We start from the raw sequence: 25,441 nt of genomic DNA on the forward strand, positions 1-25,441 counted from the left end.
TCTACAAAAAACAAAACAGGAGAATGGGTAAACAACTGTAGTATAACTAATGAACTCCTGATCCAACCGACAACAGGACTAGATCTCAAAATACTTATGGTAAGTACAAGAAGCCAGACACAGAATTATTATACACACACACATGCAAACAAAAAGATAGTAGCCATGGCAAGATTAATAACAGAGAGAATAAGTTAAGGCAAAAAACATTTAATACAGAAAAGAGTATGTTACTATTAAAAGACACAATCACAAAGATACATCAAACTATACATCAAACAACATCATGTCAAGGTATACAAAACAAACCAGAAATACAAGAATTTAAGAAAATCACAATCATAAGAGAATTTGAACATACGTCTCTCTAAATAAATTTAGAAGATTAAAAAAAAACAGATAAAAATACAGATGACATACATAATGCAATTTACAAGCCAGACTTTACAACTCTGAACCTAAAGGAATATTGTTTGAAATAGCTATAAAAATCCATTAAATTAAATCATGTAAGTTATATGAAGAAACTGCAAAATTAGGAAATGTTATAACCATATTCTCTGATTTCAATAAAATTAAACGTGACAATAACAAAAACTCACTATGAGATGAAAGAAGAAAATAAGAATAACAAACTATTTTTAAATTATCAACAAAAAGAATATATCTAAACCTATAGTCAAAAGGCATCCTTAGAGGGAAAGGAGACTCCAATTTCATTTGTAAATATGCACAGATACAAAATGAAATCCAGCAGGATATTAAAAAAATAGTTCATCATGACTAGAAAGTATTATTACCAGCAATAAAGTATTGGGGAGATCCTGAAGCAAGGTGATTTCCACTACATATGTCTAACACTGGACCTTTAGGAATATTTAAATCAACTGACTTTCAGTAATCCAAATACATATCATCCATTTCATAAATTACATTTTGCAAACTAAAAATAGCCAGCTTAAGACAAGATTTGGTTCTGATATTCACTTAAAGTGGTACTGACAAAAACTCAATCCTAGTTATTCTACGCAAGGTTTTATACACAAAACCAAGCACAAAGTAGTCTCCCCTTATCTGTGGGGGATATGTTTCAAGACCGCCAGTGAATGCCTAAACAGGATAGTACTGAACCCTGCTTTCTGTTCATGTCTGCCACCCACAAATTTAATGCCTTTTTCATCTTTAACTCATCTGGTATGGGAAAAAAACAGGTCTTTTTTTTTTTAGACCTATAACAGCCACAATGTTAACACTGGACCTGAATGGTGGGAAGCTGACAGAGGTTGGTTATTAGCACCAAAGTGACCTGAGCCACTCAGCTGATGTGGCCATCCCAATGTGACATGTAAACAGCTGAGCTCAAAAAAACTATTTCGTTACTTAAGCACTACATATTTCAGGTCCAAGACATCTACTTTCCTACTATAAACAAAACTGCTTAAGACACAGAAGTTGCTATATAAGGTCTGTCCCAGGATGCATTCAGGACAGAACTCTGCCTCCAATCTTACAAAGTAACAAGAAAAGGAATTTAAGATCAAAGAGCTAGTCTAAATTATAGGTGCCCTGCTTCTATCCATTGTATTACTGCAACAACTGGAGAGCTGGCCTGAGGTAGGTTTTACTGTTCCTTTACCCCATCCCTTTAACATACTCCAGACTGAGCCATCTGGGATATTTAGGAGATATTTAGGATATTTAGTATATTGAGATACTTACGGCAAATTCTTCTTAAGTGGACAGAAGGTAGGCCATATAACATCCCTGTAACTTTCTTAGAGCCACTTTTGGACAAAAATCATTGGAATTATCTAAAGTGGTAATTCTAACTCATATGACAATTTTGTTGTTTCAGTTATGAAGCCATAAAAGTTTTCTTTCCAAGAGAAGCAAAAAAAAAAGGGGGGGGGGGGTTTGTCTTTAGTCCCCGTTGGAAAGGAAAGGAAGGAACTGGACCAGATAAAGACTGTGTCAAACTCCTGGACACAGTCACTGAGAATATGTAAATTAAGCCAAATCTTGCACACTTCATTAAACAGGGATTTTTCATTACAGCTTTCAAACTGACAATAAATCCTATGGGGATAAGTCTCATGCCTTTCTACCAGGAGCTGAGATGCTAGAAAGAAAACTAGTACCTTAAAACGTAAGACACTTTTAAAAATTGGTTTTTCTTTGGATAAACACTGCCTAAATCTAGAAAATCTACCTATTTACAAAAATGTACCTATTCATTTTCTGGAATTAGATATAGCAATAGTTGCACCATTTTGTAGGTATACTAAAAAAAATACATTTACACTTTAAAAGAGTGAATTTTATGGCATGTGAATCAGATCTCAAGAAAGCTATTACCAAAAAAAATAACAATGACAAACTTATGATTTATTAACCTTAAACAGAAACCAACTTACAGATTATCCTCCCCCAAATATGCACGTATGTGCTATGTGTGCACATTCAGGAAAGCAGGACAGTCAGTTGGGGATTCAACATTACCAAGACCAGAGGCACAGACTGTTAACACTTTAAAACTTAATTTTTCATTGAATAGTTCAGATATTCAAAAAAGTATAAAATGACCAGTGAGAGGGACACAAGGAGGTTCAAAAGTATTAGCAATCTCCTATTTCTTAAGCTGGGTTGTAGCTAAGTATGTATTTGATACCTTATTTGTCTTCTTTAAAACATACCTTCATATCATATGTGCTCTTTAGCATATATATATATATATATATATGATATATTTCACAATTTTCAAAAATAAGTTTAAAAATAAATTATGTACATATTATGGGATAAAAAGCAGAGACATTACTTTGCCAACAAAGGTCCGTCTAGTCAAGGCTATGGTTTTCCCAGTCGTCATGTATGGATGTGAGGGTTGGACTGTAAAGAAAGCTGAGCGCTGAAGAATTGATGCTTTTGAACTGTGGTGTTGGAGAAGACTCTTGAGAGTCCCCTGGACTGCAGGGAGATCCAACCAGTCCATCCTAAAGGAGATCAGTCCTGGGTGTTCATTGGAAGGACTGATGCTAAAGCTGAAACTCCAATACTTTGGCCACCTCATGCAAAGAGCTGACTCATTGGAAAAGACCCTGATACTGGGAGGGATTGGGGGCAGGAAGAGAAGGGGACAACAGAGGATGAGATGGCTGGATGGCATCACCGACTCAATGGACATGAGTTTTAGTGAACTCTGGGAGTTGGTGATGGACAGGGAGGCCTGGCGTGCTGCGGTTCACGGGGTCGCAAAGAGTCGGACACAACTGAGCGACTGAACTGATGGGATAAATCAGTTCCAATGTAATGTGACATATACATTCTTAAAAATCATCACACCATAAAATTGCATAATGAAAACCATAAGGCTTATGGGGAAAATGGGTTTGGGCACAACACACAAACATTTTAGTAGTGACACTTAATTTAAAAAAGATAATCAAAAAGGGAATCTAATAAAAATGGCAGCAGAGTTTTACACATTAAATGGGTTAAGAAATACATAAATGCTACAATAAATATGACACTTTACCTTGTGAAATTAAGTTTTACTTGTGGAAGTAAGCATTGAAAGGTTACAGCTTACCATGAAGTGGTAGTAGGCTAATCTGAAATCAACAGAAAACTTTAGTAACACCAGATGAGGACAGGTGTAGCTCATAACACAGAAGTAAACTGAGGTTGCTGGAGGTTACCTAAGGTGTGTACCTAAGAGGGGTCTGCATACTTCTGCTGTGGTTCAGTTCAGCAGGGTGCACTTTTTCGCATTTACCTAGCGCTTCTTGCAGATGAAACACAAAACGTAAAATGTGAAATCCACATCATACTCAAATAGTTCCATAACATATCCACTGTATTAAAACAAACTAATGCTTTCTTCTTTCTTTTTTAAAAAAATATTTATTTTTGGATGCACTGGGTCTTCATTGCTGCTTTGTGTGGGCTTTCTCCAGTTACAGCAAGCGGGGCCTACTCTTCAATGTGGTGCGTGGGCTTCTTCTCATTGTGGAGGCTCTTCCTGTTGCAGAGCACAGGCACTAGAGTGTACAGGTTTCAGTAACTGCAGCTCAAAGGCTCAGTTGCTCTGTGGCATGTGGAATCTTCCCAGACCAGGGATTGAACCCGTGTCCCCTGCACTGGTGGATTCTTATCCACTGCACCACCAGCAAAGTCCAAATTTGTGTTTTCTTATAGCAAAACTGTTTTGCAATGTAGCCATTAAAATAAATGTGCTGATACGCAAATACTTCTAAAATACATTGTAAAGTGAAAAAAACCAAGGTGCAAATGGTTTGTATACTTTGCTTCTATGTAAACTAGAAGAAAGAGCAAAGCGATCCCCCATACCCCCACAAATGCTGGTAGATGCTGTGTAGATTTTTCTAGAAGAAAGGATAAAAAATGAATAACAATAGTTGCCTCTGGGCAGTCGTTTTGCTTTTCATTTTACTCCTGACTACAATGTCTGAATTTTCTAACCATGTACATGCATTATTTAGGGAGAGGAAAATACCAAAAGGACTAACCTGGGAGATGGATTATGGGTGTCTTTATGCCTCTTTCTGTTTTCTTGTTACTTCTCTGTATGTTGAAAAGACAAACCTACAGAGAATGTGAAATAGCTGGAACTCGCATTCATTTGTGGTGGGAAGGTAAAGACAGTAAAATTACTCTGGAAAACAGTTTGGCAGTTTGTAGCTAAGTCGGCAGAGAACCTGCCTGCAATGTAGGAGACCCAGGTTCAATTCCTGGGTTGGGAAGATCCCCTGGAGAAGGAAATGGCAACCTACTCCAGTATTCTTGCCTGGAGAATTTCAGGAACAGAGGAGCCTGGCAGGCTACACAGTCCATGGCCTCACAAGAGTCAGACGCAACTGAGTGACTAAAGCAGCGCCGCCACCGCCACGTGACCCAGCCATTCCACTCTACGTATTACCCAAGAGAAATAAAAGCTTATGTCCATACAAAAACAAATGTCCACAGCAATTTTATTTGTAATAGCCAAAAACTAGAAACAACCCAAATGTCCATTAAAAGGTGAATGGATAAACAAACTGCGACACATCCATACAATATATTCATCAGTAAAAAAGAATTAACTGATACATGCAACACAACACGAATTAATCTCAAAACAATACCCAGGAAAAGAAGCTAGCTTAAGAAAAAAGAATATACTACAAAGGTAACATTTTTACAAAATGAGAACGAGTCTATAATGACAGAAACCTGATCAGTGGTTGTCCTGGTATGAGGAAACAATGGGGAGAGGAGAAAGAAGGATCCTCAAGGGACAAGAGAAAAAACTGGGGGCCGATACATATGTTTACTATCTTGACTGTGGTGATGTTTTCACAGATGCATAAATTTATCAAAACTTATCATGTCATACAGTTTATATGTGTGCAGTTTGTGGTATGCCAACTGTCCCTCAATGAAGCTATTTAAACACACACAAATATTAAATATAGACTGTCAAAAAATGTAAAAAGAATACGCAGTGTGAACCTTCACACATTATTGGTGGAAGTGTAAAATAGTGCAGCTGCTTTGGGAAAGTTTGGCAATTCCTCAAAAAGTTAAACACAGAATTACTACATGACCTAGCAACTCCACACCTAGGTAAATATTCAACAGAACTGAAAACGTATGTCCATACAAAAACTTGTATGTGTGTGAATGTTCACAACATTATTCTTAACAGTGAAAAAAAATGGAAGCAACTCAATGTCTATCCTTTGATGACTAGATAAACAAAATGTGGTAATAGTCATACAATGGATTTTTAAGCAATAAAAGAGGATGAAGTACTGACACATGCTACTACACAGATCAACTCTGAATATACCATACTAATTAAATGAAAGAAGCCAAATACAAAAGGCCACATTTATTTAATAAGGTTGGTGCAAAAGTAATTGTGGCTTTTCATTGCTGAATTTTGCCATTTGATATTGGAATACATTCTTAAATAAATGTGGTTATGTTATACATCATTTTAATATGCATTTCTCACTTTGTTTTTTTTAGCTAATGATTTATTACTGTGTATTTTCTATTTATTTTAGACTATGGTAATGATGATAGACAAAAAGCAAATTCACGTGATTTTCTTATTCAAGTTCAAAATAGGTCATAATGTAGTGCAGACAGCTCACAACATCAACAACGCATTTGGTCCAGGAACTGCTAACAAATGTACAGGGCAGTGGTGATTCCAGAAGTTTTGCAAAGGAAATGAGAGACTTCAAGTTTAGGAGTATAGCGGCCAGCCATCAGAAGTTGACAACAACCAACTGAGAGCAATCAAAGCTGATCCTCTTACAGCTACACAAGTTGTTGATAAAGAACTCAATCTCGACCATTCTACGGTCATTCAGCATTTGAAGCAAACTGGAAAGGTGAGAAAGCTCAATAAGTGCGTGTCTTATGAGCTGGCCAAAAATTTTAAAAAGCTTGATTTTGAAGTGTCATCTTTTCTTATTCTACGCAACAACAACAAACCATTTCTCAATCAGATTGTGATGTGAGACAAAAAGTGAATTTTATACGACAACTGGCAACAACTAGTTCAGTGGCTGGACCAAGAAAAGCAGCTCCAAAGCCGAACTTGCACCAAAAAAAGGTCATGGTCACTGGTGGTCTGCTGCCCATCTGATCCACTACAGCTTTCTGAATCCCAGCGAAACTATTACATCTGAGAAGTACGCTCAGCAAATCAATGAGACGCACCTGAAAATTGCAATCCCTGCAGCCAGCACTGGTCAACAAAAAGGGCCCAAGACAATGCCTGACCACACGTCGCATGACCAACTCTTCAAAAGTTGAACGAATTGAGCTATGAAGTTTTGCCTCATCTGCCATATTCACCTGACCTCTAACCAACCAACTACCATTTCTTCAAGCATTTTGACAAGTTTTTGCAGGGAAAATGCTTCCACAACCAGGAGGAGGCAAAAAATGCTTTCCAAGAGTTCATCAAATCCCAAAGAACAGATGTTTTAATTAATTTATTTTAATTGGAGGCTAATTATTTTACAATATTGTGGTGGGTTTTGCCATATTGACATGAGTCAGCCATGGGTGTACATGTGTCTCCCAGTCCCAAACCCCCCCTCTCACCTCCCTCCCCATCCCATCCCTCCGGGTGCACCAGCTTTGAGTACCCTGTTTCATGCATCAAATTTGGATTGGTCATTTTTTTCACAGATGGTAATATATATGTTTCAATGCTATTCTCTCAAATTATCCCTCCCTCGCCTTCTCCCACAGTCTAAAAGTCTGTTCCCAAAGAACAGATTTTTACGCTACAGGAATAAGCCAACTTGTTTTTCATTGGCAAAAATGTGTTGACTGTAATGGTTCCTATTTTGATTGATAAAGATGTGTCTGAGCCTTGGTTCAAAATTCACAGTGCGAAAGTGCAATTATGTTTGCACCAATCTAATATTTCCAGGAAATATCCAGAAATAGGCAAATCCCTAGACACAGAAAGTGGCTCCCAAGGGAGGAGGGGTAGAGAGGTGGAGGGAACTGGGACTGACTGCAAATAGGTATACGGCTTCTTCCTGGAAATCACGAAAATGTTATGGAATTAGATGGTAGTGACTCGATGGACGTGAGTTTGAGTGAACTCTGGGAGTTGGTGATGGACAGGGAGGCCTGGTGTGCTGCGATTCATGGGGTCGCAAAGAGTCGGACACGACTAAGCGACTGAACTGAACTGAATGGTTGCACAGGCCTGCCCAGGTGGCTCAGTAGTAAAGAAACTGCATGCCAATGTAGGAGACACAAGTTCAATCCTGGGTCAGGAAGATCCCCTGGAGGAGGAAATGACAACCCACTCCAGTATTCTTGCCTGGAAAACCCCCGGGACAAAGGCCTGGCAAGCTATAGTCCATGGGGTCACAAAGAGTTGGATACGACTTAAGTCACTAAGCACGCATGAATGATTGCATAACATTGTGAATACACTTTAAGAGACATTGAATTATACATTTTAAAGTGGTGGATTTTACATTATGTGAACTACATCTCAATAAAAAAGGATATACTCTCTCCAATAAACTAAAAAGTAATTAAAAAACAAAATAGATAACAATCACCAATGCATGCACAATTATGTAAATAAAACATTACAAATAAAGTTTAAGCCCCTGCCTGCTCGGCATTCTGGTCACCATCAGCCTTCATTACCACCACAAAATAGGTCTCTCCCCACACTTACCCAAACTCACTCTTGAGATCAACAGAACAAACAACCCTTGGTTAGTAGAACTAGTTCTTCTACCTCTCCTTGTCTACAGTCATCAAAGTTCACATGCCTGAACTTCTCCTTATTACCTTCCAACAGGTTCATGTTTCATTCCTACCTTCTCTCCACTTTCTGAAATGCTATTCATCCTTCAAGAATGAAATTAAGTTCCAATTCATCTATGACATGCACTCCAGCCTTTAAGAAACTTTTTTTCCTAACTCCCATAGAACAGATACCATAGAGACAATCTGCTGCATAAGTCTTGTTTTCTAGGAGGGAAAAGTGCACCAAACCTGATTCTCACCCTCCATTCAACAGCAGTGTCGAAAACAGGCTGAAACGGGGGCAGGTTTAAAGGCAGAGAGGTTGGGGCCAATTTAAGGAGATGGCAGTGAAGAATTCTATTCTCTATGACTGAATGAAAAGAGAGAAGAGGATCAAGTATTTCTGAGAATCTATTCTAAGGAAAGACTCTCAAGCCTGGTGACACACACACATGGGCTGTTCTTACAGACTTACAACTTAAACTAGTAAGTATTAGTTCTCCTCTATCTATATATTTTATAATTAAAAAAACTGGAAATAGTCCATAGCAAATTATAGTGTATTCACTAAATGAATATAAGGGAATTTTAATATGGGGGGATACGATCTTACATGTAGAAAGCCCTAAAGATTTACCAAGAAACTGTTAGAATAAATTAACAGAAAAAAGCAAGATACCAAGTCAACACATAAAAATCAGTCACATTTTTATACACAAATAATGAACAACTGAAAAGGAAATTACAATATATTTCCATTTATAAAAGCATCAAAAAGAATAAAATACTTAGAATTAGCCAAGAAGGTAAACTTACACAATGAAAACTACAGAATATTGCTGAAAGAAATTAAAGAAGACAAATAAATGGTAACACACTTCATTTTCATGGATCAGAAGACTTAATATTGTTAGTCAATACCAACCAAAGCCATCTACAAATTCAATGCAATCCTTATCAAAATTTCAAAGACATTTTTTGCAGAAACAGAAAAACTCAACACTAAAATTTATATGTAATCTCAAGGGACCCTAAATAATCAAAACAATTTTCAAAAAGAACAAAACTGGAGGACTCACATCTCCTGATCCCAAAACTTAGTAGAAGCCACAGTGTGGTACTCAAAACAATATGGTATTGGCATAAAAACATATATATAGACAGACGGAATAAAATAGAGAGCCCAGAATAAACTCTTACATATATGGTCAAACGATTTCTGACTCGGGTGCCAAGACCATTCAGTCGGGGGAAAAAGGCTTTTCAACAAATATCGCTAGGAAAACTGGACATTTATATGCAAAAAAAAGACAAGTTGGACCCTTTACTAATGCCTAAATTAACAAAAATTAACTCGAAATGGATCAAAGACCTAAATACAAAGCTTGATTTACAATGGATAAAAGAATTTGAATTGACATTTCTGCAAAGATATACAAATGGCCAATAAGCACATGATCACTAATATCAAGGAAGTGCAAATCAAAAACACAGAGATTATCATCTAACACCATTAGGATGGCTACTATCAAAAATAAATAAACAGAAGAAAAATAAAACCCACCAGAAAAGTGTTGGCAAGAATGTGAAGAAATTGGAACCCTTGTGCACTGCTGATGGAAAAATAAAATGGTGCAGCTACTATGGAAAACAGTGAGGAGGTTCTTCAAAAAATTAAAAACAGAATTACTGTATGATCCAGCAATCCCACTTCTAGGTAAATAGCCCATAAAACTGAAAGCAGGGACTCAAACAGGTATCTATGCACCCATGTTCCTAGTAGCATTATTCACAAGAGCCAAAAGATGGAAACAACTTAAGTGTTCATTAACAGATGAACAGATAAATAAAATGTGGTATATACAGATGTACAGATGGCTCCTTCATGGATCACAGCCTTGCCATGACAAAGGGGAAAGGTCAATTTTCATTCCAATCCCAAAGAAGGCCAATGCCAAAGAAACGTTCAAACTACCTCACAACTGTGCTCATTTCACATGCTAGCAAGGTAATGCTCAAAATCCTTCAGGCTAGGCTTCAACAACATGTGAACTGAGAACTTCCAGATGTACAAGCTGGATTTGAAAAAGGCAGAGGAACCAGAGATCAAAGAACCAACATTCCGTTGGATCACGGAGAAAGCAAGGGAGTTTCAGAAAAACATTTACTTCTGCTTCATCAACTAAACGAAAAGTCTTTGTGTGGCTCACAACAAACTGTGGAAAATTCTTAAAGAGATAGCAGTACCAGACCACCCTACCTGTCTCCTGAGAAACCTGTATGCGGGTCAAGAAGCAAAAGTTAGGACTGGACTTGCAACAATGGACTGGTTCAAAATTAGGAAACAAGTACAACAAGGCTGTATATTGTCACCCTGCTTATTTAACTTATAGGCCAAGTACATCATGTGAAATGCCAGGCTGGATGAATCACAAGCAGGAATAATCAAGATTATCAGAAGAAATATCAACAATCTCAGATATGCAGATGATACCACTCTACTGGTATGGAATCAATGAAGAGGAACTGAAGAGCCTCTTGATAAGGGTAAAAGAGAAGAGTGAAAAAGTTGGCTTGAAACTCAACATTCAAAAACTAAGAATTCAGACCCGTCACTTCCTTGCAAACAGAAAGGGGAAAGAGTGGAAGCAGTGACAGACTTTATTTTCTTGGGTTCCAACATCACTGCGGATGGCAACTGCAGCCATGAAATGAAAAGACGCCTGCTCCTTGGAAGGAAAGCTCTGACAAACCTAGATAGCATGTTAAAAAGCAGAGACATCACTTTGCCAACAAAGGTCCACATAGTTAAAGCTATCATTTTTCCAGCAGTCATGTATGGATGTTGAGAGTTCGATCATAAAGAAGGCTGAGCGCCAAAGAACTGGACTCATATTCATTGGAAGAACTGATGCTGAAGCTCCAATACTTTGGCCACCTGACGGGAAGAGCCAACTCATTAGAAAAGACCTGGATGCTGGGAAAGCCTGAAGAAGAAAGGAGAAGGGGGCAGCAGAAGATGAGATAATCAGATAGTATCAAGGACTCAACCGACAAGAATTTCAGCAAACTCTAGGAGATAGTCAGAGGGCTTCCCAGGTGGCACACTGGTAAAGAATCCACCTACCAATGCAGGAGACGCAAGAGAGAGGGTCTGATCTCTGGGTCGGGAAGATTCCCTAGAGTAGGAAATGGCAACCTACTGCAGTATTCTTGCTGGGATAATCCCACGGACACAGGAGCCTGTCAGGCTACAGTTCGTGGGGTCTCATAGTCAAACACGACTGAGCAATTGAACAATAAGAACAAATATACAGATACTGGAATATTATCTAGCCTTAAAAAGGAATGAAATCCAGACATAAGCCACAACATGGATGAACCTTCAGGACATTATGCGAAGTAAAATAAACCTGTCACAAAAAGACAAATACTGTTTGATTCCACTTATATGAGATATTTAGAGTAGTCAATAACACAGAGACAGAAAGCTGAATGGCAACTGCCATAGGCTGGAGGTAAGGGGGAAATAAGAAGTTATTGTTTAGTGGGGACAGAGTTTCAGTTTTACAAGATGAAAAGAGCTGTGGAGATCAATGGTGGTAATGGGCTGCACAATGGTGTATGAATGTATTTAACACCAGTGAAAAATGGTTACAGTGGTAAATTTTATGTTATGTGTATTTTACTACTATTTTAAAAATGTATACATAAAAGTTAAATGGTTAAGTATGGTTTTTCCATTATTAACTATGTTCTTCCTGATGGAGTACAGATAATAAATTCATTTATTCTGGGGGAGGACACATTAGGGGGACAATTCCTTAAGCTCTACATCAGGCTACATATTTTTAGAATCTAGAGAGCTCCTAATAATTAGAAAATCAATTAGAAAGTGACAAGCACAAATAAAAAGATGCACAGAGGACAGGAACAGAAATTCACAAATGGCCAATAAAAGTGGAAAATGTTCAAACATTCTAGTATTAAGGAATGAAACATGAAACAAAACACCATTTTCAACTATCAAATTTAGTTTGGGGAGAGATGAAAATAACGTATGTTGAACAAGGGACACTTGCTCCCAATTCACACTCACTGTCTTCTCTTCCTCACTCCCATTCAATTACTTCCATCTGTTTCCACCTCCAACTTCCAGTCTGGTTAGTAACACCAATGACCAAACTAATAACCTCTGTGTTGCCAAATCCAAGTGAGCACCTCATTAAACATCTCAGAAGCACTGAGGAATCAAGACTCCGAGGATCCAGAAACTTATTTCTCATGGCTCCCATGATACTAGTTTCCCGCTTTTTCTCCTACCTCACTGGCTGTTCCTTCCGTCCTGTGCTCAATCTTCTTCCTCTATAAGATCTTCAAGCATTAAAATGCCTGCTGCTACTGCTAAGTCGCTTCAGTCGTGTCCGACTCTGTGCGACCCCATGGACTGCAGCCTACCAGGCTTCTCCGTCCCTGGGATTCTCCAGGCAAGAACACTGGAGTGGGTTGCCATTTCCTTCTCCAATGCATGAAAGTGGAAAGTGAAAGTGAAGTGGCTAACTCGTGCCTGAGCCTCACTCAATTATTCAATTTTCTATATAGTTTTTACCTAAGTGCTCTCAGTTTAGTTGCTCAGTCGTATCTGACTCTGTGCAATCCCATGGACTGCAGCACGCCAGGCCTCTCTGTCCATCACCAACTCCTGGAGTTTACTCAAACTCATGTCCATCGAGTCCGTGATGCCATCCAACCATCTCATCCTCTGTTGTCCCCTTCTCCTCCCACCTTCAATCTTTCCCACCATCAGGGTCTTTTCAAATGAGTCAGTTCTTCGCATCAGGTGGCCAAAGTATTGCAGTTTCGGCTTCAACATCAGTCCTTCCAATGAACTCTCAGGACTGATCTCCTTTAGGATGGACTGGGTGGATCTCCTTGCAGTCCAAGGGACTCTCAAGAGTCTTCTCCAACATCACAGTTCAAAAGCATCAATTCTTCGGCGCTCAGCTTTGTTTATAGTCCAAGTCTCACATAACTTCTGGAAAAACCATAGCCTTGACTAGACAGAATTTGTTGGCAAAGTAATGTCTCTGCTTTTTAACATGCTGTCTAGGTTGGTCATAACTTTCCTTCCAAGGAGTAAGCGTCTTTTAATTTCATGGCTGCAGTCACCATCTGCAGTGATTTTGGAGCCCCAAAAAATAAAGTCTGCCACTGTTTCCCCATCTATCTGCCATGAAGTACTCTCAGGTGGTCTCATAACTTTGAATATCATCTATATACTGAGTACTCCCAAATTTTTATCTCCAACTCTAAGGTCTGTTCTGGAAGCTCCAAACCTGCACATCCAACTGCCTCTTCAATATACGGACTTCATATCTAAAATACATTTCAAATTTAATACACCTAAAACAGAACTCATGATTTCTTCCACCTCAAACTGCTCTCTTCCATTCTTCTCAGTGAACGCTGCCATCTACTCGAAGTTGCTCAAAACAAGTATCAAAAAACAGAGTTCTCCCTTTCCCTCACCAATTCATTTCCAAGTCTTGTTCATTCTACCTCCAAAATATCTGTTAATCTTTCTACTCTCCTCCATCTCCAAACCATGGACCCAGTCCAAAGTACTGTAAACTAACCAACCTTCCAGCTTCCACTCTTGCTCTCTTCCTCTGCACAGCCGTCAGATTATGCTTTCCTTCTTAAAACCTTCAAAGAATTCTCATAAAAGTGAAATTCCTAAGAACAGCTTTACATGCTCCTATCTTTGAAAGAACATCCACAACCAAAAATATGCTCAATGATAATAACTCTACACAATAAAACGATGGTACCTTTCCTCATTTTTCCTTCCCGTATTTTAAATTTTTTCTATGAATGCCTGCTCCTTGCTCATTAAGAAAGTAAATTATATTGCTGAATACTACATAACATTACACTGCATTTTAACATGTAAACGAGAAAAGGGAATGCAAAATGGTAGTTAAAACTCGGTAACAGTTACAAGCTTAAAAGAAAATACAAGCAAACATCAAAATTCTAAGAATGAGGAGTCAGGGTTGTACAATTATTGGTGCTATTTTCTTCCACTTCTATTTTTTTTTAACATAATTACACTCATTAAAAAAAAAGGTTATGAGATAAACCTGTCTTCTGCAATCTGGCCACAACCCACCAAACCAGCCTTTCTTTTTCCCAAGTACTCCTTTTCCCAAGCTTTTCACTCCAACCCCGCGCTGTCTCACACCTCTGATGTTTTAACGCGGGCACCATCCCTGGAATATCCTCCACCTTTCTAAATCCTACTCATCCTTCACGGCGGAGAGGAACGACAGGGAAGGCGACAGGTTGGAGGGAGATTCCAGGATTCTTGCTGATAAATTCACAACTTGCCGGTGCTGGGACCAAATTTCGTCTCCAATCCCACTGCAGGCCACCAGGTTTAACATCCTAAAAGCTCCCGCCACTGGGGCCCAGGGAACCCATATTCTCTCAGAAAGCGCGGTGCCCCTTAGAAAGAACACCCCCTCATACCCAAATTCCGGGTTCCCGCTGCGGAGACTCCCCAGCCACACACACTCACCCTAACCCAGTTTCCTCCTCCGAGGCCTCTCCCCTCCCCAGTCACGCGTCCCCTCCCTCCCTCAGCCAGGGGGCCGGCGCCTCAGGAGGGGTGGGGGAGGGGCGCGCACGTGCCCGCGCCGCCCCCGCCCAGACAATGCCCGGGAGAGCGGAGCGCGCGCCCGGCGGTCCCATCTCGCTCCCGCCAACACTTACCTTCTTTCTGAGTCTCCGGCTTAAGCGCAGACACCGCCGGGTGCCGCGAGAGGGCACGGGGGAGGGGAGGAAGCGGGCCGAGCCCCGCAGAGCCGCCCCACCACGAGGCCCCAGCGACCCCGGAGCCCGCGGAAGCACACGGCTCGGCGGAGCCCGCCCGGCCCGTTTGGCCCGGACGTCAGCACCAGGGACGGGGCGGGGCGCGCGCCGCGGCGGCGGCGGCGACGCGCGAGGTTCCGGGGGCGGAGCTCGAGAGGTTATGGGCGGGGGGTAATAGAGCTCGCAAGGTTGTGGGCGGAGCCGCGGCCGGGGCCGGGGCGGGGCTGAGGCTGTGCCAGACTCTCACCGTGACCTGCAGTGCCCTGCTGCCTGGGGAGAATGGGCGTCTGTTCTGGTGAGAGCACCATCATATATAATTTTCTCCTTAGAGGAAGGTAGCAAGTTGCAGCCCCAGGAAAATATTCTGCCGGCATTTATGAAGCTTCCACAGCAATGAAAACAGTAGCTATGATTTTCGTGTGTGTAATCCATATACCAAGCTTTATGCTAGGTGTTAGGGATACAAATAACTATAGTTATTATTAACCTGTTTTACAGATGCAGGAACGAAGGCTCAGAAAGGTTAGATCTTATCTAGTTCATGCAACTAGTAGTAACAGTCCATCAAGTTCTGTTTTCCACCTAAATATCTCTTGAGCTCAGCCTTCCTTTTCCTTCTCCCTGTGCCCCAGTACAGCAAATCCCATATCTATCTGCCCAAGTCTGCTATAGCCTCACATCTGGTCTCCAGGGATCTATTTCTGTCTCCCTTCAATCTGTTTTCTTCACTAGGTAAAGATTTACCATTGAAATTACCAAGGTTTAAAGGATAAAATTTTACCCTTTCCATTATTTTTTCACTTTACATATATGTTATCAATTTTTTGAATGTGTTTGATGTTTAGTAAAAACGTTTTAAAGGATTTACTCCTATATTGTCAATAGCAAGTCCAGTGCATTGCACATAGTATGCAGTCAAAATGTATTTGTTGAATAAATGAATAGTGGGGCCAGTACTCCAAAGCCCTGCATGATAAGGGAATACAGGGATTTATAAAATGTCATTGTTGGCCTCCTGATCTTAATGTCTATTTAGGGTAAAGGCAGATTAAAAATATTTGTTCAAGACTTCTCTTATGGTCCAGTGGCTAAGACTCCGCATTCCCAATGCTGGGGGTCTGGGTTCCATCCCTGGTCAGGAAACTAGATCCCACATGCTACAACTAAGGGTTTGTGTGCCACAACTAAGACCTGGTGCAGCCAAATAAATAAATATCTTTTAAAAGAAAGCAATATTTGTTTAGCAAATTTTTTGTGTGTTTCTGTTCTATGTCCTGGCACTATGTGCCCAGCACTATGTCAGATACTGTGGATCAGAAATGAACAAAACAGTTTCTGCCCTTGTGAGATTGACAGTCAATCTAATCTGAAAAGCCAGGGAAGAACTCACTTAGCCTTATGCTAAAACCCAAAAAGAGGATGGGAATTGGAAGATAAAAATAAATTTCACAGAAAAAAAGGTAGGATAAGTGGTCAGCATGGACATATCTGTATTCTCCCACTTTGGGGATCTAACCCTGAGGCAGGGGATTAGAAATATCCAGCTAAGTGTGAAGGAATCTTGAAGCCCACTCTCTCTGGCCCAGCTTGGAAGGCTGCCCAATTCTGGCAGAAGTCTCACATTGATCAGGGCTTAGGAAAAGACAGCGGCGTTAGGGAGAACAAAGAATCTGAAATGGTGCTGCTGCATGCCCACAGTTTGTAGATGGTGTGCCGGAAACCCAGACTTCTCTTACGCCTTCTGCCAGGCAAGAAGAAAGTAGCATGAGAACCATGAAGGTAATGGCTGGAGAATGTGGCTAAGACCCCAAGGATGGGCAAAGCTGAAAACCCCAACAAGAGCTGAAGTGCTCCCAGTCAGCTGATGAGAGGAGCAGGGATGGGAAGGTGAGACATCAGAGTCTCAAGGTACTAAAGTAACAGATTATGAGTTGATAGTCAACAACCTCAGCAGCTGATACCGGGCCCTGGTGACCAGGTATGACTAGGGACATGGCTGCGAAGGCCAGTGAGGACCTAGGCTATAGCTCACAGCTCTGCACACAGACCTAAGACTCCTCTGGCCATTGCCTCAAAGCTTCCCTTTGGTCCCACAGGCCATCTTGGGATGTCAAGAGTGAGGAGGGGAAAGTTCTGATAGGACTGTAACTTTAAATTGACTCTTCACCCAAAATGAGATGGTTTAAGACCATACAACTTTGGCAAGCTTTTTTTTGTTTGTTTTACCAGAGTACTTTTTTTTAGATTGAATGAAAGAGTCTTTAAATTCTATATTGCTTTGCAATTTTCAGAAGTTTCACATGCATAATTTCATGTGATTCCATAATAATCTGTTCTTCCCTCTATGCCTGTATTCCCGCTCTTCATTCCCTCTCCCCATTGGTAACCACTAGTTTGTTCTCTATGTATGTGAGTCTGCTTCTTTCTTGTTTCATTCACTAGTTTGTTGTATTTTTTAGATTCCACATATAAGTGATATTGTACAGTACTTGCCTTTCTCTGACATTTCACTTAGCATAATGCCCTCCAAGTCTGTCCATGTTGCTACAAATGGCAAAATTTCATTCTTTTTTTAGGCCGAGTGGTATGGCAAGCCTAAATTTAGCCCAGTCCCCAACAGGAATGAGAGCCCATGAGAAAGCTGGCATCGCTTGAAGAGAAATAACAACTTCTGATTTTTATACATAATCACCCAGTGTATACAATTTAGTAACAGGAATAAGCTCTAGGAAGTAAATGGGCAGGGTGCTAAGAGAGCACAGCACAGGGGAACCAAATTTAATATGGAGGTAGAAAAGGCTTCCCTGAAAAAACATTAAGTAAAACCTGGAAGCAATAGGAGCTGTCAGATCATGATAAAACCTAAGACAAAGTGAGAGAAGTCCAGGATAACTTCAATGAGAGCAGAGTGCCTGGGTTTGGGGCTGAGAGTCAGACAAGAAGAAGACTGTGCAGGTAGGTGGTGTTAATCTTTACCTAAAAGCAACAGGAAGTCATCAGAGGGTTTTAAGAAGAGTAATGTAAAAAAAAAAAAAAAAAAAAAAGTAATGTACTTAATTTGACCTTTTAAAGTAATGTAGCTCTTTTTTGTGGCGCCTCGGAGGCTGTCAGCTGCTTCAGAATGAAGCTGAACATCTCTTTCCCAGCCACTGGCTGCCAGAAGCTCATTGAAGTGGACGATGAATGAAAACTTAATAACCTTCTACGAGAAGCGTATGGCCACAGAAGTTGCTGCTGACGCTCTAGGTGAAGAATGGAAGGGTCATGTGGTCCGAATCAGTGGCGGGAAGGATAAGCAGGGTTTCCCCATGAAGCAGGGTGTCTTGACCCATGGCCGAGTTCGCCTGCTACTGAGTAAGGGGCATTCCTGTTACAGACCAAGGAGGACTGGAGGGCGAAAGCGCAAATCTGTACGGGGTTGCATTGTGGATGCCAATCTGAGTGTTCTCAATTTGGTCATCATGAAAAAAGGGGAGAAGGATATTCCTGGACTCACTGATACTACAGTGCCTCATCGCCTGGGTCCCAAAAGAGCTAGCAGAATCCGCAAACTTTTCGATCTCTCTAAAGATGATGTCCGCCAATATGTTGTGCGAAAGTCCCTAAACAAAGACGGTAAGAAACCTAGGACTAAAGCACCCAAGATTCAGCGTCTCGTGACTCCACGAGTTCTGCAACACAAACGCCGGCGTATTGCTCTGAAGAAACAGCGTACTAAGAAAAATAAAGACGGGGCTGCAGAATATGCTAAACTTTTGGCCAAGAGAATGAAGGAGGCTAAAGAAAAACGGCAGGAACAGATTGTCAAGAGACGGAGGCTGTCCTCTCTGAGAGCTTCTACTTCCAAGTCTGAGTCCAGTCAAAAATGAGATGTTCTAAGAGTAACAAACAAATAAGATCAGACATCAAAAAAATGAATAAATAAAGTAATGTATTTGACCTAGCAAATGGGTGGGGAATGACTAGAGGGATGTGTGAACAGAGAAGGAGCCACACAGTTGGAAAGCAATTTGATCATCTAGGTGAAAAATGAGGGTAGCTTAACCTGGGTGGTGGACACGGAAGAAAACAGAAAGATTGTAGAATGGTGGAGAAAGTACTGAGAGACTTGGTAATGAACTGGGAGAAGACCGGGGAAGAGAGAAAGGGATTAGCCCCTGCTAAACCAAATGGCACCTGAGAAAAAGTTGCCCCAGGCAGGCTTCAAGCAGGCTTGCCCTGCACAGGGGCCCACAGCTGGAGGATGGATTTCAGGCCCCTCCTTGTCCAGGCCTCCTACGCAGTGTTAACCTGCACTGGAGCCTGGAAGGAGAAGATTAGGAGATAAAGGACTGAAAGAGACTGGTTTCTGGAGTTGGCAGATGGTGGAGGGTGGTGCCATTTGTTAAAGGGAGAACAGATTTTCTGTGTTGGGGGCAGTGGTGAGTGAATCAAAAATTCTTGGGAGGGGGCTCCCCTGGTGGTCCAGTGGTTAAGAATACGCCTTCCAAAGCAGGGGACGTAGGTTAGGGTTAGACCCTTAGTTGGGGAACTAAGATCCTACATGCTGTGGGACATCTAAGCCTAAATGTCACAACTACTGAGCCCATGCCACAACTAGAGAAGCCCTTGTGCAGCAAAGAAGACCCAGTGCAGTAAAACAAAAAAAAATTTTTTTATTATTCTTGGACTATTTTAAGTTTGAGACATCCGCCTAAAGACACTAAACAGGTCTGTGCACAAATTCTGGGGCTCAGAGAATTGGTGGGTGATGCTGTCAACATATCCTTATCAACAGGTGGCTCTGAGGGCTGGTGAGATTGCAGAAGCGAGAGCACAGTTTAGAGGGGTTGCATGGTCACAGCCAGCAATGTCACACTTGGCTTTAAACAAACCACCATTTCAGATGTTGAGAAATATCACATCTTAACCTGGATTTCGCCTTCTATGAAAAAGGCCACCCATAATGCTATAATTAGATATTAGCTAACACTGTAAACTAAGGAGTGTTCCAAGCACTTCACAAATTTAATCTAAGTAACAACTTGATTATTATTGTATGTACTTCAAGGAAGAGAAAACTGAAGCACAGAGAGGTTGAGTAACTTAGCAGACAGCTAAGAAGTGGCAGAGTTACGTTGCAGACCCAGGCAGTCTGGCACCAGGGTCTGAGAGCTTAGATACCTTGGGTACGAGGAAGTTACAACCCCATTAGAAAAGGCCTATTGCCTGCAGGGCATGGTCCGCCCAAACCCCATCCCAATCTGAGCATCAGTTGTCACTTATTGTTTTATTAACACTACTATTTTCTGATATTGGAGTATTATTTCTCTATACCAAGTAGAACATTAAAAATACTAAAGTCATCTAAATTCTATGGGTAAGCATTTTTAAATTATTTTATTTGTGAAATTTCTGTTTAATGTTATCTGATCAAATAAAGTTGATAAAAGCAGGCTAGTATTTGGATGAAATGTGTATGAGAAACTCATAACTATGTTTCCATGCTTCTGATACAATCATACTTCTGAGGGAATCTATCATCCCAAGTATATGAGATGAAAACGACACAGAGTCGAGGCAACAAAATGTTAAATAACTTTAAATTTTTTTTTAAATATTGATTTTAATATTTATTAATTATTTATTTATTTGGCTCCACCAGGTCTTATTTGTAGCATGCAGAATCTAATTCCCAGACTAGGGATCGAACCCTAGCCCCCTGCATTGGGAGCATGGAATCTTAGCCACTGGACCACCAGGGAAGTTCCTAACTTTTCAATTTCAGTTTTATCTAGGTAAGGTTGATATGAGACTGAGGTGGGAGAGACTTTGACAATATGCTTAAACTTAGTTTCAAGTCTTGGGGTAAAATAGAGTTTAAGTCAGTTTGGGGTCTTACAGTCTCTTAACTGGGAGAGGCAGGTGGGATGATTTAGATGACTCACTAGTCTCTTAGTAAGAGTGTGAGCAGAGGGAGGAGGGGCTGGGTGTTAAATGTACAATATTAATGAAAGGAAAAACGATAATTATTAAAGTTTGTCTAGGAATGATGGCACTGACCCAGGAGAAGGAGCTGGCATTTGGGAGGGGGGCTCACTCTGGGAGCAGCAGCCAACAGCTTCTTGCAGGGCTCTGGTGGAGGGGCAGGAGTAGGCAGACTGAAAACAGCAACCAGAGAACCAAGGAAAGCCTCAGAAGGGTGATGAGCCCCAGGCTCTGTGTGAGTGGGAGGGAATCTGACTCAGATGGAAAATTATTGCTAAGCTCTGCCCCAGAGATCCCCACACCCGAGGTGTCTTGCCCTCCTCCCTAAGAAGACTAACCACCCTTCCTAAGATGAACAGGAGTGGGACTCCTGGAGCCCTTATGGTAATGAGGTAACCAGATTGCAGACAGCAATTAAACTTTTAAAATGAGAACCTCACATGTACAGCCCCAAGCAAACTGTTAAAGTAGTCAGTGCCTGGGAATTACACACTCAAGTAGTTAAAAATAAATGCCCCCAACCAAGTCCAAACAAGAAACCAAATGTTAAGTTGACATATTTGGAGTTTACAAAACTATATCCCACCCTTGTAGATCTTACCAAACTCTATCCTAACCCACAAAGAAACCATGCATTGGGCTTCTCATCTGTGGATTGGGAAGTCACTGTAGATATGAATTTGGAGAGTGGAGGAAATGATGCAAGACATTTTCATTCATGCCCCCCAAAAGGGGGTTATTTATCCTAAAGGAAACTTTTTATGGCCGGAATCGGTTGAGTTCTCTGTATTTGTTTCATACAAGAATAAAGTCTCTAGATGAGGAGAACTTGGAGCTCTCATAATGTTGCTGATGTAGAAAGATGCAGGTGCTTTGGCAGACAGCTTGGCAGTTTCTCAAAATATTAAACACAGAGTTATCATGTGTCCCTGCAGTTACACGCCTAGGCAGTCCCAGGAGAAATGAAAGCATATGTCCATACAGAATTTGTACAGAAATGTTCACAGCATAAGTATGTATCTCAATAAAGTTGTTAAAAAAAAGGTCATCTGACCATAGGCTACAAATATCTGAGAATTAATTGTAAAGTTAAGGTAATATACAATTTCAGCTGTAATATGATTTGATTGTGGTGGAATCTATACAATGTAAAAAGGGAAATGTATAAGAACAGTTTTCCTTTAACTTCTGGGTCAGTTTTAAAGACTGAAGACTTCTGATTTTAATTTGGTTGTATTTCCTTATGTCGTTCATCAGCTATAGGTATCTAGTTAATATAATACTGTGATATTTTCATTTATTATTTAGATTTCCCTGGTGGCTCAGACGGTTAAGCATCTGCCTACAATATGGGAGACCCGGGTTCGATCCCTGGGTGGGGAAGATCCTCTGGAGAAGGAAATGGCAACCCTCTGTTTTTACATTGGTTTTCCACACTATAGCTCTCTGTTATTAAAGATAAATAATGATGTGAGTGCTGAATTTATTTGTTGACAGAATTCTTTATATCCTTTAGTTTTCTTGATAATATTTACTTGTATTATCCTCTGTTAGCTTTTTTTTTTTTTTTTTAGTATTTGTTTACTTTATTTGGCAGCACTGGGTCTTAGTTGTGGCACACAGGATCTTTAGTTGAGGCATGCAAATGCTTAGTTGTAGCATGTCAAACCAGAGATCAAATTGCCAACATCCTCTGGATCATCGAAAAAGCAAGAGAGTTCCAGGAAAACATCTATTTCTGCTTTACTGATTATGCCAAAGCCTTTGACTGTGTGGATCACAATAAACTGTGGAAAATTCTGAAGGAGATGGGAATACCAGATCACCTGACCTGCCTCTTGAGAAATTTGTATGCAGGTCAGGAAGCAACAGTTAGAACTGGACATGGAACAACAGACTGGTTCCAAATAGGAAAAGGAGTACGTCAAGGCTGTATATTGTCACCCTGCTTATTTAACTTCTATGCAGAGTACATCACGAGAAACGCTGGGCTGGAAGAAGCACAAGCTGGAGTTAAGATTGCCGGGAGAAATATCAATGACCTCAGATATGCAGATGACCCCACCCTTATGGCAGAAAGTGAAGAGGAACTAAAGAGCCTCTTGATGAAAGTGAAAGAGGAGAGTGAAAAAGTTGGCTTTAAGCTCAACATTCAGAAAACGAAGATCATGGCATCCGGTCCCATCACTTCATGGGAAATAGATGGGGAAACAGTGGAAACAGTGTCAGACTTTATTTTTGGGGGGTCTAAAATCACTGCAGATGGTGACTGCAGTCATGAAATTAAAAGACGCTTACTCCTTGGAAGGAAAGTTATGACCAACCTAGATAGCATATTAAAAAGCAGAGATATTACTTTGCCAACAAAGGTCCATCTAGTCAAGGCTATGGTTTTTCCAGTGGTCATGTATGGATGTGAGAGTTGGACTGTGAAGAAAGCTGAGCGCCAAAGAATTGATGCTTTTGAACTGTGGTGTTGGAGAAGACTCTTGAGAGTCCCTTGGAGTGTGGGAAGATCCAACCAGTCCAACCTAAAGGAGACCAGTCCTGGGTGTTCATTGGAAGGACTGATGCTGAGGCTGAAACTCCAATACTTTGGCCACCTCATGCGAAGAGTTGACTCATTGGAAAAGACTCTGATGTTGGGAGGGATTGGGGGCAGGAGGAGAAGGGGATGACAGAGGATGAGATGGCTGGATGGCATCACTGACTCGATGGACGTGAGTTGGAGTGAACTCCGGGAGTTGGTGATGGACAGGGTGGCCTGGCATGCTGCAATTCATGGGATCGCAAAGAGTCGGACATGACTGAGCGACTGAACTGAACTGAGCATGTCAAATCTAGTTCCCTGACCAGATATCAAACCCAGGCCTCCTGCATTGGGAGCATGGAGTCTTAGCCACTGGACCACCAGAGAAGTCCCTGTATCCGGTTTCAGAAATCAGTCACTGCCCAGAGTGCTATCCTGTTGACCCAGATGTTAGGAGTCTCATTCGGCCTTCACCCCAGCACACCCAAAGGCATATTGTGGGATGCTGTCCCTATAATCAGATCTCACATTCTTCCAACACCAGTGAACAGGGTGTTTTAGTTAGGAAGAGAAATCTTGTATAGGTTGAGCTTGGCAGTGAGACATACCATGTGCATAATAACTTTTATTCTTTGAACATTTCCAAACTCTTATACTTTGTATGGCCATTATGTTTCTCCTATTTTTACAAAATGCCTTATTCATATGTTCAGAGTAAACTCATCCAGGTTTGGTGTCCCCAGCTGAGCAGCAGATAATGTCAGGACAGTCATAAATGTGCCTAGAGAAGAATTGTGCCCATTATAAAAGGAACAAAAGTCGGGGAAACTGCCAGGATTTGCTGAGCTGCTTTGTATTCTATTCATTATAGATAACACCAAGTGGAGAATTTGAATAGTCAGAGTTTGTGTGTAGAATGAGCTTGGATCTTTATGGCCCAGAATGAAGGCAGTCTGTTTTAGAGTTTTTAAAATATATATAATAATAATACTGGGAATCATAGCTGGGAGCTTTTTTTTTTTTTTAACTCTTAATCCTATACTGCTTGTACAATGTTGATGTTTATATTTTGTGTAAAAGATTTATTTGTGCAAAAGCATAAGTCACAGAGAGAAGCTGTGCCTCTCCTCGGCCCCCACTTCATCACTGGGTCTCTCTTCGTTTAGGTGTGGCATGCACAACAGTTTGGCAGATGCACACCCACTCCCAACCCTTCTCCCTTGCCTTCTTCTATTGAAGCCAGAGTTAAACACTCAGTTTCCTCCCCTCCCTTGCAGCCAGGAGTGACTGTGTGACTCAGTTCCAGACAAGAGAACTTAGCCAAGTTCAAAGAATATAAAGAGAGACTCTCCCAAAAAGGGGAGAGTTGTAGCTAGTCCTGCCTTGGCCTCTCTGCCCCGTTCTTCCTGCCTTGAATTTGGATGTCACATTTGAAGGTATGGTAGCCATCCTTCAACCTTGGAGTTAGAAGCCAACACCTTAAAAATGGGACAGAAAGAAAGCAGGAGACTGGGTCTTCTACGATGGTACCAGGCCTGGATTACCAACTTGCCACTATAAGAAAAATATCACTTGTTTCTTTAAACAACCTGTGGCCAGACTTTCTGTTGTTTTAACCAAACACATTCCTATATGATACACATTCGTGTATTCCTATATGAGATTTCTTCGATGTGCTGCTTTCCTATTTTCCTCAGCTTCTTGGATAGCTCTTTCTCACTCTCCAGCCCCAGCTCCTCTTTCTCTGCCTATACCTGAATGCTGAGA

General features: G+C 40.9%; 2 protein-coding genes across 18 annotated transcripts in view; one reads left to right on the top strand and one right to left on the bottom strand.

Moving 5' to 3' along the window:
- Window positions 1-15,351, bottom strand: part of YEATS2 (YEATS domain containing 2) — a 103,358-nt gene extending 88,007 nt beyond the window's left edge. For 7 of the 14 annotated variants that reach the window (XR_008710515.1, XM_055568908.1, XM_055568913.1 and 4 more), the window contains exon 1: window positions 15,079-15,350. The gene's annotated coding sequence lies outside the window, so the exon portion shown is untranslated. Of the gene's footprint in view, window positions 1-4,529; window positions 4,606-12,627; window positions 12,835-14,884; window positions 14,995-15,078 lie in introns of those variants that run through there. The other 7 variants (XM_055568921.1, XM_055568918.1, XM_055568915.1 and 4 more) reach the window with 5 other exon arrangements.
- On the top strand, window positions 14,622-22,597 carry LOC129643813 (40S ribosomal protein S6-like). Of its 4 annotated transcripts, none has more exons than XR_008710518.1 (2): window positions 14,622-14,741; window positions 22,453-22,597. XR_008710518.1 is itself a non-coding variant. In XM_055568930.1 (2 exons), exon 2 carries the CDS (start codon window positions 18,357-18,359, stop codon window positions 19,044-19,046), a length of 690 nt encoding a protein of 229 aa, XP_055424905.1. In that variant the 5' UTR covers window positions 17,662-18,132; window positions 18,281-18,356; the 3' UTR covers window positions 19,047-19,126. The 4 variants fall into 4 exon arrangements, 1 of the variants encoding a protein (XP_055424905.1); XR_008710517.1 differs by lacking the exon at window positions 14,622-14,741 and adding an exon at window positions 17,629-18,132; XM_055568930.1 differs by lacking the exons at window positions 14,622-14,741; window positions 22,453-22,597 and adding exons at window positions 17,662-18,132; window positions 18,281-19,126.
- The last annotated feature ends 2,844 nt before the right edge of the window (window positions 22,598-25,441 follow it).

The sequence above is a fragment of the Bubalus kerabau genome, chromosome 2, assembly GCF_029407905.1.
Source record: "Bubalus kerabau isolate K-KA32 ecotype Philippines breed swamp buffalo chromosome 2, PCC_UOA_SB_1v2, whole genome shotgun sequence".
Classification (NCBI taxonomy): Eukaryota; Metazoa; Chordata; class Mammalia; order Artiodactyla; family Bovidae; genus Bubalus; species Bubalus kerabau.

Excerpts from the sequence above, each read along its gene's own strand:
- LOC129643813 (XM_055568930.1), top strand. The coding sequence starts at position 18,357 with ATGAATGAAAACTTAATAACCTTCTACGAGAAGCGTATGGCCACAGAA.